General features: G+C 48.3%; 2 protein-coding genes across 30 annotated transcripts in view; one reads left to right on the forward strand and one right to left on the reverse strand.

Moving 5' to 3' along the window:
- The window catches only part of PTP4A3 (protein tyrosine phosphatase 4A3), a 44,703-nt gene extending 44,617 nt beyond the window's left edge, over positions 1 to 86 (forward strand). For both annotated transcript variants that reach the window (XR_014057736.1, XR_014057724.1), the window contains exon 8: positions 15 to 86. The gene's annotated coding sequence lies outside the window, so the exon portion shown is untranslated. The remainder of the gene's footprint in view (positions 1 to 14) is intronic.
- The window catches only part of LOC145511265 (maestro heat-like repeat family member 5), a 58,334-nt gene that overhangs the window by 11,140 nt on the left and 35,144 nt on the right, over positions 1 to 12,050 (reverse strand). For all 28 annotated transcript variants that reach the window (XR_014057716.1, XR_014057714.1, XR_014057715.1 and 25 more), the window contains 2 exons: positions 2,534 to 2,693; positions 1,086 to 1,267 (listed from right to left, as the gene is read on the reverse strand). Coding sequence is in view for 24 of the 28 variants with exons in the window: in XM_081504213.1 (XP_081360339.1) it covers positions 1,086 to 1,267; positions 2,534 to 2,693 (342 nt within the window). In the remaining 4 variants the exon portion in view is untranslated. The remainder of the gene's footprint in view (positions 1 to 1,085; positions 1,268 to 2,533; positions 2,694 to 12,050) is intronic.

A 12,050-nucleotide genomic window follows, 5' to 3' on the forward strand; every position in this document is an offset into this window, starting at 1 on the left:
TTTTTTTTTTCCAGTGATGTGCCTTGGGGAGAGCTGTTCAAACTGACAAATTGTGTGAAGCACATCGTAATACAAACAAATGAAAAGAGTCGGCCCCAGCGGTTTTTAAAGCTTGCTTAATGGATTTCTCAAGATGTGCCCGAGTGTAGGGGGAAGGCCAGGCGGCCAGCCAGTGCCTCCACCCTAGGGAGGGGGGGGTGCAGACCCTCCCACATGCGTCCTGTCCACGCTGGTCAAGTGCGGGCTTGGGGGAGGCTGACAACTGTCCACAACATCAGAGCCAAAAGGTGTCGGGGTCGAGCACTCTGTGCAACAGGACCTGGTGGGCATCTGCCTGCAGGGCCAAGTGGTCGCTGGGCAGACACCCCTGCCATTCTACGGGCTCTAGGTCAGCAGCGCACAGACACTCTGTGTGGCCTGGGGGAAGCCTCTGGCCCGCTCTGAGCCTCAGTTTCCTCATCCGTCAAAGGAGAAGACAACATTCATCTCTCAGAATCCCTGCAGGGACCACATTTGGGTAAGATACAGCGTGCTGTGCAGGCCCCTGGAGTCCCCGTGGGCCAGCTGTCACCAGGTGTCTAGGCTGCCAGGCACCCGCAGTCACAAGGAAGCAGGGTGCTCACCTGCCCTCCATGCTGACTGCTGGAGGCAACTGTGCTTGGAATCACGTCTGTTGGGGATCCAACTGTGTCCCCAGAGACCATCCAAGTCCTGACACCGGGTACCCGGGAACACAACCTCATTTGGGTCTCTGCAGATGGAATCAAGTTACGATGAGGTCAGTAGGGTGGCCCTAGTTCACAAGGACTGACGTCCTCATAAGAAGAGAGGAGTTGAGACACAGAGACACACGGCGAAGACGGAGGCAGAAATGGGAGGGGGATGTCTACAAGCCACGGAGCACCCAGGAGGCGGGGAGGAGCCTCCCCTGCAGGTTTTGGAGGGGCGTGGCTCTGCCAACCTTGGATCCGGAGCGCCAGCCTCTGGCACCGCGCAAGCATACCCGCCTGTGGCTCTAAGCTGCACGGCTCTGTCCCTCAGCCCTGGGAAGCCTGCGCACTGCCTCTCCGGGGCCCAGGCCTTACCTCTGGGGGCCGAACAGGCCTGTCTCCTGGGCCTCCTTGCTGGGCTGGGGCTCCTCAGGCAGGTTCAGCTCCAGGAGGTAGTGCGTCTGGGAGAGGAGGGCCAGGAGGAGCTCGGGAAAGGCCTCCTGCACGGCGGGCTTGAACTCCCGGGCGAACTGCAGCTTGTGCAGTGTGTTCATGGCCTGCGGGGGCGGCAGGGGACGCTGAGGGGGCCTGTGGGCCAGGCCGGCGGACCAGCCTTCCCACAAAACCCACGGCTGACCTCGCCTCCCTGTGTCTGCCCGCTGTCTTCAGGACCACAGCCAAGTCCACACCTGAGACGTACTTCCTGGGGGCGCGGCCCGCTCTGGACCCTGCATGCTCCCTGCCTACCCCTTCCCATTGCTGGCCCTGCAGGCTGGGTCTCCCAGCCCACCATCCCCGTCTGGGTCTGCCCTCTGCCCTCAGTGACTGCCTTGTGTCTGGCCCCTCCGCCCTGTGATCTGTGCTCTCTGCAGTGCCCCCAGCACAGAGCCTGGCACATGGCAGATGCCCGTGAATGAATGCTGGGGGGGGCATACGATCCTGGAAGGGGGAGCTACCAAACAGCAGCCCCAGGGCCTCCCACACTTGCAGAGGGGCACTGGGTCCAGAATGTTCTCAAGGTGGGGGAGCCAGCACTGAGCAGGGATGACAAGAGGAGGGCAGGACCCAGGGAAGGCTGCCCTGCTGACCCCATGCTGAGTCTGGTGTCCGACAGGGAGGGTCCAGGGCCTGGGGGCGTCAAGGGGCAGGGTTGATGGAGGGCCGGCATGGAGACAGGGTGGGCCTCCCCTGGTGCCGAGTGTGGCTGTCACACCCCTTGGCTGGGGGCAGCAGCTTGTCTAGGAGGCTCTGCCCACTGCTCAGGGGGCTGGGGGGTGCGAGTGGGTTCTCAGCGCTGGATCAAACAGAGTTGGGGCACAGCTGTGGCCCTGTCAGAGTCCAGCCCAGGTGAGGCATGTTAGGAAACAAGCCGCCTGCTCCGGGGGCTGTGCAAGCAGGATCTAGGCTTGTGAGGAAACCTGGGGGGGTAGGGAGTGGCTATGGACTTCTACAGGAGGATGGGAGCCGCTGGAGGCAGCCTCTAAGATTCCTCCAGAACCCAAGCATGGGGGCAGGGGTTCACGAATCTCTCCATGCCCTTCCTCACTGCCTGAACCTGGCTGGAGGGGTCCAGGGCCCTCGGTTGGAAAGTGGGGAGCTGGGCCTGGACCCAGGGCCTGTATGGTCAGCTCCCAGCTGGAGCCACCTCAGAGGCCCGCTCGTCCAGGCCAGGCTAGGCAGGACAGGGTTTTCACAGCCTGAGTATGGGGCTGCCCCTCCCCGGGGCCTGGCACACGCCGTGGTTGCCTCACACCCATGTGTGACTGAACACACGGGAGAAGGCAGCTGGGATGGCATCTGGGGTGGCAGGGGCAGAGACTCACGGCCAGGGAGTGCAGGTAGGCCTTCTTCTTGGGCTGGGGGCTGCCGCCGGTGGTCCTGGTGAGCAGGGGCCACTTCTGCAGCCAGCCCAGCAGCACGGCCAGCACCAGGTGGCTCACGGGTTGCTCGGCACCCAGGGCCCTCCACATCTGGAAGGCATGGCTGTAGGCAAAAGGTGGCCGTGAGGGCGGCACTGAGACTCCGGCCTACACAGCCTGGATCACAGCAGCAGCCACCGTGTCCAGGGCCTCAGATGCCTGCAGTGAGGTGCCTGGGAGGAAGCCAGGCTGGTCCTGAGCTGAACCCTGGCAGGATGGGTGGGTGAGATGGAGGGGGGGTGCGGGGGCTGGGGCCTGGACAGCAGTGTGTGCAGCCTGGGGGCTGCAGCAGAGGTGGGGGTAACTTCCCTGGCTATGTTCCGGGGTCTCCCCTCTTTCAGGCCCCTCTCATCCCAGTGGCAGACTCTGTCTGGCATCCTCCATGGCTCCTGTACAGTCAGGACAAGTCTAGCTGGTACCCAAAGCTGTCACCCTCTGACCCCTGCCCTCTGACCTCCAGCTCCTGCCTGCCTTCTTGCCTCTCCTACCTCTGGGCCTCCTCACAGGGCCCGGCCTGTTCCCGCTCAGCCCTTAGGGCTTGCCATATAGTGGCCGTTTCCTTCTAGGCCTGGGTTTGCTGGGGACCACTAGCTGTCTGGGGCCTGACCTGGGCCAGCTTAGGGGCCGTCACTGGGGTATGCAGGGCCTTGCAGTGTCCTTGTGCCCATTTTGCATGTGAGGAAACTGAGGACTAGAGACAAGGTGTGCCCTGATCAGGGCCCTGCCTCATAACCGGGAGCTGGTATTGGAGGTCAGGCGTGTCTAGTCCCATGGCCTTTCACCTGGTCTGGGGGTGTGGCCGTCAGGGAAGGAGTGTAAGTGGAGATGAGGCCTGAGGTCAGCCCTGCAACCTCATGCTAAGACGTCAGGGGACAGGAAGAAGCAGCCAGGAGGCTGAGCAGTGGCAGCTGGGGAGGTGTAGGGAGGGTCAGGCAAGTGTGGGCCTGGAAGCCACGTTAAGGAAGCATTCCCAGCCCAGAAATAAGCTCACACAAACGTGCTCAACTAATTTACACCAAAGGAGCCAAGAACATATAATGGGGAAAGGACAGTCTTTTCAACAAATGGTGTTGGAAAAACTGGGCAGCCTCATGCAAAATAATAAAACTGGACCTCTATCTTATCCTAAATACAAAAATTAACTCTAAATGATTAAAGACTTGAATGTAAGACCTGAAACTGTATAACGCCTAGAAGAAAACATAGGCGGTAAGCTCCTTGACATCAGTCTTGGCAATCAGTTTTTGGATCTGACACCAAAAGCAGAGGAAACAAAAGTAAGAGTCAACAACCTAGACTGCATCAAACTGAAATGTGTCTGCCTGACAATGGAAGCCATCAACAAAATGAAAGGCGACATAGTGAATGTGAGAAAATATTTGCAAATCATACTTATGAAAAGGGGTTTTAATATCCAGAACATATGAAACACACACACAACTCAATATCAAAAATAAACAAAAGCTCCCCACACCATCCAGTTAAAAAATGGGCAGAGAATTTGAACAGGCACTTTTCCAAAGAAGGTATACGGACGGCCAACAGGTCCATGAAAAGATGCTCTGCATCTCTCATCATCAAGGAGATGCAAATCACAACCACAGTGAGCTGTCAGCTCACACCTGTTACCAAAACGATGGGGAATAATGAGTGCTGGCCAGGATGTGGAGAAAATAGAACCTTCATGCACTATTGGTGGAAATGTAAATTGGTGCAGCCATTATGGAAAATAGTATGAAGATTCATCAAAACACTAAAAATCGGACCACACATGGTCTCATTATGGTAATTTATATGAAGAATATGAAAACACTAATTTGAAAAGATATGTGAGCCCCATGTTCATAGCAGCATTATTTATAATTGCCAAGATATGGAGAAGACATAATTGCCCATCAACAGACATATACATGCTGCTGTTGTTTAGTTGCTAAGTCATGTCCAGCTCTTTGCAACCACCTGGACTGTAGCCTGCCAAGCTCCTCTGTCCATGGGATTTCCCAGGCAATAATACCGGAGAGGGTTGCTATTTCCTTCTCCAGGGGATCTTCACTGACCAGGGATCGAACCCACGTCTCCTGCATTCACAGGCAGATTTTTTACCACTGAGCCACCTGGGAAGCCCTATATATGTGTGTGTGTGTGTATGTATAAAATGAAATCTCATTCAGCCATAAGAAGGAAATCTTGCCATTTGAGGTAACACGTATTGGCCTTGAGGGTATTATGTTCAGTGAAATAAATCAGAGAGGAAGACAGATACCACATGATCTCGCTTATACATGGAATCTAAATGAAACCAAAATCCAACCCAAACAAACAAAACCCAAGCTCCTCTCTACAGAGAACAGGTTGGTGGTTGCTAGAGGTGAGGAGTCAGAGGTAGGTGAAATGGGGGGAGAGTGTCAAAAGGCAGAAACTTCCAGTTATAACATAAATAAGTCACAGGGATGTAACACAGTGCAGGGCGACTGTAACTGTTAAAACAGTATTGCCTATTTCCCACTTTTGCCATTTTACAAGTTCTCGTCACAAGGACAAAGATCTGTAACTAGGAATGATGATGACTGCTGACTAGACTTACCGTGGGGATGGTTTCACAGCCCCGCCCTCAACAGATAAGAAATAAGAAAGAGTTCCTAGGGGGTGAGCAAGGTTGACATGAAGACATGGAAGAACCTGAAACCTTATCAGAAAGTGACGGAAGCTAACCTAAAAAGGCTACACAGGATGATTCCAGCTCTTTGACATTCTGGAAAAGGCAAAACCATGGAGACAGTCAAAAGATTAGAGGTTGCCAGGAGTTTAGGGGGAGGGAGGGATGAACAGGCAGAGCACAGGGGGTTTGGGGCCGCAAAGCTGTTTTTGATACTGTAATAGTCAATACCTGTCACTGCACATTTGTCCCATAGAATGTACACCCCCAAGAGTGAACTATAATGTAAACTATATAATAGACTTAAGTTAATAATAATATATCAGTATTGGTTCATCAAGCCTACCACACTGAGGCAAGATGTTACCAAGAAAAGAGCCTGGCAGGAAAGGGAAGTAGATGGGAACTTTGCAACTTCTGCTTAATTTTTCTGTAAATCTAAAACTGCTCTAAAAAAAGTCTATTAAAAAAATAGTGGAAAGAGACATACAATACAATCCTAAAGAAAGAAGAACTGATGTTACTAGATTTAGGTTAGAATAGAGAATCTAGTCCTAAAAATCTACATTAATATCAGGCTAGTGAAAAAAGTCTTCAAAGACTATATGCATAATGATACTCTTTATATAAATTATAGAAACTGCAAATAAAATGTTTTAGGAATATGTTTGGATGCAAACACACTATATAAAATGAAAGGAAAAGAATGGAGACCCTTGGGTGGGTGAGCAGGGGATGGAGCCAGTGAGGGTGGGCAGCCTGGTCCTTAGGTACAGCCCATAACCAGGGCCCTGGCTTTTGGGGTGAGGGCCTCCCAGATGCGCATTCGATTACCGAGAAGAATCCCTGTTCTAAGTAAAGAACTAAATTAAAGAAAGCAGGCCACACCTAGAGCCAGGGTGGGTGAGTGTGACAAAGCAAGGGTTACTCCCAGTCCAGCTCTGAGGGCTAATCCAATAAAACCAGTCGCCCAAGGGTGAACGAGGAAAAAGAAAACGAGGAAGATTGGCGGCGATTCTAAAGTTTACGGAGAAAGGCCACGAATGGCCAGGACAGCCTTGAAGGAGGAGGAGGAGGGGGAGGCTTTCTGGATCAAGGGAGGTGAATCGTTATAAAGCTGTAGGAATGAGAACCTTGGGTGCTGGCCTGACACAGACAGTAGTGCCGGGCAGAGAGCCTGAAGGCAGGGACCCTGCACACGGTCCTCATTTGGGCAGTTGGAGGGCTGAATGAGACAGGCAAAGTCTAGGATTTTTTTTTTTTTTTTGCCAGCGCCATGTGACATGTGGGATCTTAGTTCCTCTAAGAGGGACTGAACCTGGGCCTCTGAATTGGGAGAGCAGTCTTAACCACTGGACCGCCAGGGAAGTTCCCACACTCTAGCACTTTTATAAGGTAATGTCTGAGAATAAATGATGGACTTGGGAACTCCTCTTCATGAAAGCACCTAGTAAGGGAGAGACAGGAAATCTGCAAAGTGGAGAAGATATGTAATATAATAATCAACAGAGATCTTGTATCCAGATTACATGAAGAATTCCTAGAAATTGGTAAGAATAAGAGGGACAACCCAACAGAAAAATCTGTAGGATACTTGAACAGGCATCCCAAAGAAGATGCCCCAGTGGCCAAAAATTGCATGAAAAGGTGTAAAACTTCATTATTTAATCAACAAAATGAAAATTAACATGGAAATAAGATTAATACCACCCACCAGATTGACTAAAATTTTGATGGTTGGCTAAAAGGTTGATGTTAAGTGTCAGTGAAGATGTGGAGTAACAGAAACTACATATATAAAAATACTGTGTGTGTGAGAGGTGGTTTAAGTGTGTTGGGAGTATTTTGCATCATGTTAGGTGAGCGACGTGCCTGCACAAGGAAATTGAGTGTGGGTGTGTTTCAGGACACACGTATGTGCAGCTTCATAGCAGTGTTAAGCACAGGCCCAAACTCAAAAGTCCGTCCACACTAACAAGGGTAACTGGCGTTTACCAAGATGGGACATGACACAGCAACTCAAAGTGAATGAACTCCAACTGTATGTAACATAATGGGATGAATCTTAAACACAAAATGTTGAGGGGAAAAAAAAAACAGACAACAGAAGAATACTGGAAGGGCACGAATCACAAATTCTGTTGATACTTTTAGGACATACCACCATTATTTCACGCGCTCCTAAGAAAGGAAAGCTATCCAAGATGGGAGTCTAATAGGGACCCCATCATAAAGGCTGGACCCCACGGGCTGTGTGTACAAGGTAAACGGGATAAAACAAAGGAAGATAAAAAGCCTGTCCTGCAGGAAGAAATAGTGAGAAGACCCGGTGCTCACTCAGCCTGTGGGGGGAAGAAGGAGGGTGCGCCTGAGAATCTGAACCACAAAACGTACACAGGGCTCTGAATTCACACCACCAGTGTGGGCCCCCCCAAAACCCTCCAGCAGGGACTTTAAAATTTGCACTGGTCTCCAGCTGAGAGGGCCCCCAGGTGACTGACAACCCCGCCGCTCCCCCCCCCCGCCCCCCATCAGCCCAGGTGAAGGCGCCATCAGTGTAAAACGTGCTCCCACTGCATAGACGTTGACATATGAAAAATGTGCTTCTTAGCACTGAGGAAACAAGATATAAATTCCAGTATGGGTAAAACTGATTTGTAGACCTGAGCAGCTGAGGACAACGGTGGCTGCCGGGGTCCCCTCATCTCTCAAACTGTCCTTGAGAAACAATACAGCAAGAAGAGAAGTAAAGCTACACCGCACCCCAGCGGGACCTGAGAGGCGCTGCAAGCAGAAGGGAGCTCTGCCAGCCCAGCCTGCAGCATCTCGTTCTCTGCCCGAGCCCTGCTCCTCCACAGAGCTCTGCGGCGCATAAAGGCAGGGTGAGAGAAACTCTGGAGAGGAGAGGAGATGGGAGCTGCTAACAGGGCTCAGAGCCGATCTAAATGATCTTCAGGAAGACAAGGTCCCTCTTAAGTCTGAGAATATGAAGCAACAAAAAGGAGACCAAGTAAACCAGAGCATGGATCCCAGGAAAGGGACCAAAAAGGACGCTCATTTGAAGGGCAGCCTTCAAGGCACACAGCTTTGGGGAGGAAAGAAAGGGCAGAAAAGAAAGATGCACCCTTTGAAATTGGTTAGTGAAAGGTAAAGGTGTGAAAATAGGAAAAATCAAGGACCTGCATGAGAAAAAGAGCACCCCCGAAAGTGGAGGATACACAACCCTCTCACCTACCACCAAAACTAAAAATCTGCTAAGTTAAAATTTGCACTGGTCTCCGGCTGAGAGGGCCCCCAGGTGACTGACAACCCCGCTGCCCCCCCCCCCCCCGCCGGCCCCCATCAGCCCAGGTGAAGGCGCCATCAGTGTCTTTGTTATGCTGACAGAAGAGGGTGCCATTGAACTTGAAATCCTACAAAACACTCCGATAGTGTTGTATATAAACAAGAGATAAATTAATAGATTCACAGAGTTATTGCAACCCTTCCCTGGAAAACAGAAAACACAGATCCAATAAGAAAATTCCTCCCCTGATAAACAATCATGAAGCAGAAAACAAGTGTAAGACAACACCTCTCCTGCAGGTCAATATACTCAAGCAAGCATTTAAAGACATGAAAAACCACCTTGAATTATAAATTCAAAAAGGACCAAAAAACACCCTCTAATAAGAAAGGAAAAAAAGAGCTGACTGAACTCAGAAGTGAAAAAAAATTATAAGGTGCTCAAGAGAGATATGACTCAAGCGAAAATTTAGAAAGGGACATTGAGGAAGAGTAGAGAGACCACCAAGACAATAAAGATGAATTTAAGAGAAGCACTAAGGGTCGCAGAGAAAGTAGTGGAAATGGAAGACAGGCAAGGAAAGAAGAGCATTTGAATCTCTGGAGTCTCTGAAAAAGGAAAACAACAGTGGGACAGAAGCAATATTTAAAATAACCAAGAGAGAAGTGGGCGAGGGAGACTAAGAGGTACAAACTTTCAGTTACAAAATAAGTAAGTCATGGGGATGAAATGTGCAGGGTGGGGAATACACTCAGTGATAACTTAATACCTTTGTGTGCTGACAGCATTTTGAAATTAGAAACATAGAATCACTATGTTGTGCACCAGGAACTAGCATAGTGTTGTACGTAAGTTATACTTGAAACCAAATAAACAAACTCATAGAAAGAGAGACCAGATTTGTGGTTACCAGAGGCAAGGGGTTGGGATGGGGCAATTAGATGAAGGTGGTCAAAAGGACTTCCAGTTACAAGATAAAGAAGACTAGGGGTGCAACATACAACATGATTAATTAACACCGCTGCATGTTATATGTGGAAGTTACTAAGAAAGGAAATCCTAAGAGTTCTCACCACAAGGAAAAATAATTTTTCTTTTATTTTGTATCTGTATGAGATGATGAATGTTCACTAAATTATTGTGGTAATCATTTCATGATATATGTAACTCAAATCATTATCCTGTACACCTTAAACTTATCCGGTGCTATATGTCCAATTATGTCTCAATAAACTAGAAGAGAAAAATTACAACCTAGAGAACTTTCTAGAAACGTTAGAGACTTAAATCTACATACTCAAAAGATTTATCAGGTACCTGAGAAAATGAACACAGAATGGTCTAATTTAGACATTTCTTAGTAAAATTGTTGAATTTCAAAGATAAAACAATGTCCAAAGTCTCCAGGCCAAAAGATAACTTACAAAGACAAGAAAACCAAACCAAACCAAACCAAACCAAACAACTGTCACAAGGCTTTTCAAAAACAAAGCAAGGCAACAACTGAGCAGCACTAAAAAAAAAAATACTTAGAGATTCCCTTGCAGTCCAGTGGCTAAGACCCCATGCTCCCGACGCAGGGGGCTTGGGTTCAATCCTTGGTTGGGGAACTAGGATCCCGCATTTTGCATGGTGTGGCCAAAAACAAACAAAAAAACAAACAAAAAACAGAACAAAACTTAATAAAAGAAAGTGTGAACCAAGGATTTTATATTTAGCCAAGCCACCTTTCAAGTAAACAACTTTCAACATAAAAGAAGCTAGGGCATTCTGAATCCATGAGCCTGCTTGAGGAAACTTTCAGAGCATTAACTTTGTCAAGCTAAGGGATGATCTAAAATCTTTGGCAAAGGGACTTAGAGTGGGTGTGTGTACTCACTAAAAACCAGCGTGGGAGGAGTACAGTGCAAATTTTGACAAAAGACTGTGCAAATGAAAACACAGATGGAGAGGAATGAATAATCTCACTGGTTGTTCCACGGGCAGGGGTGGGAGTTTAAGGATATTAGTAAAAATGGGTACACCAGATGTTAAAAAGTTAATAAGAAAACAAGGGACTAAGGACACTAAAACAGGTTAGGAGTACAAAGGTAACAATTAGAACAAAAATACAACTCTTCCTAAATAAAAAAACAGCCAAAGATAAAAGAATACACATCTCATAGAAAAATATGTAGCAAATAAAACAGATGCAATTGCAAAATATTATGACAGAACTGAGATTTGACACATCAGTCATATCAATAAATGTGAGTCGACTTAACTCATCTATTAAAATAAAAAGATTTTCAATTTGATCATAGGTCAAGAGCGAAATATGTGCTGTATATATGATGACACCTAAAATAAATGGATTCTGAAAGGTTAAATGAAAGCACGGACAAATGAATACTGGGCAAATGGGGAAAAATGGGGAAGTGGGGACGTGATTCTGATAACAAAATGGAATTCAAGCCCTCCAAGCATTAAATGTGACAAGGCAGGGCACTTTTTAATGCTGAAAGTCATGATCCATAAAGAAGATATAACACTTATGAATATGTATACACCAAATAACATGACAACCTTATGAAGTATTAATAAAAACCACAGGAGATGGAAGGATACATAGATAGAAACATATTAATAATAGGAAATTTTAACACACCACTCTCAGTACAAGACAGATCAAACAGACATAAGTTAAGTAAGGAGGTAGAAGACCTAAACAACAGAATCGATAAAGTAAATCTTTATAGCAAGTCCTACACCTGATAATAGAAAAAAAAAAACACCACCTTTTCAAGTGCCCATAGAATATTCACAAAAATTGTTTAAAAGATCAGTAAATCACATACACCAGAAATATTTGATGACATTCTCTGATCACAATGCAATAAAACTAGACATTGCTAAAAACAAAAAGTCCCTTCCACATGAAAATTAGAAATCTTCCTGGAAACAGGTCCTGGGTGCTGGGAGCTTGTGAGAGTTCTCCTCTGGTGGCTTCTGATTTTTCAGGGGAATGGAAGCAAGGTCAGTGGCCGAGTGTGAGGTGGGGGCAGAGGTGTTGGGGGCTGAGAAGGCAGGGGTGGGAAATGTGGTTTCCAGGTAGCTGGTTTCTGGGCAACACTGAGGAGCTGGTTTCTGCCCAGCTCTGTGGAGATGTGTGGCTGAGAATTTAAAGGGTGGCAGCATGCTCTTTCCTGCACTTGGCTGCACAGGGGCAGGTGTGGATTAGATGGAGCCAGTTGAATTTTGCAAGCTGAATGTGACAAAGGGGACAAGAGGCTTGGGGTGTGCTCAGGGGGTTACTTTGATATCAGAAGGTAGATTCTATGCTGGCAAGGAGAGAGATGAGGACAGGGGAGCGGCCATGAGGAGGTGAGCAAGGCAGTGAATGTGGAGGTCCTGGAGAGCAGAGGCTCACTGGTCAGGGGGTGGGTACCAGACGGAGTGAGGCAGGAGGGGGTCCGGGTAGGGGACAGATGCTTGAAACT

This window comes from Giraffa tippelskirchi, chromosome 6 (assembly GCF_054371585.1).
Source record: "Giraffa tippelskirchi isolate mGirTip1 chromosome 6, T2T-mGirTip1v1.2.pri, whole genome shotgun sequence".
In the NCBI taxonomy this organism is placed as follows: domain Eukaryota; kingdom Metazoa; phylum Chordata; class Mammalia; order Artiodactyla; family Giraffidae; genus Giraffa; species Giraffa tippelskirchi.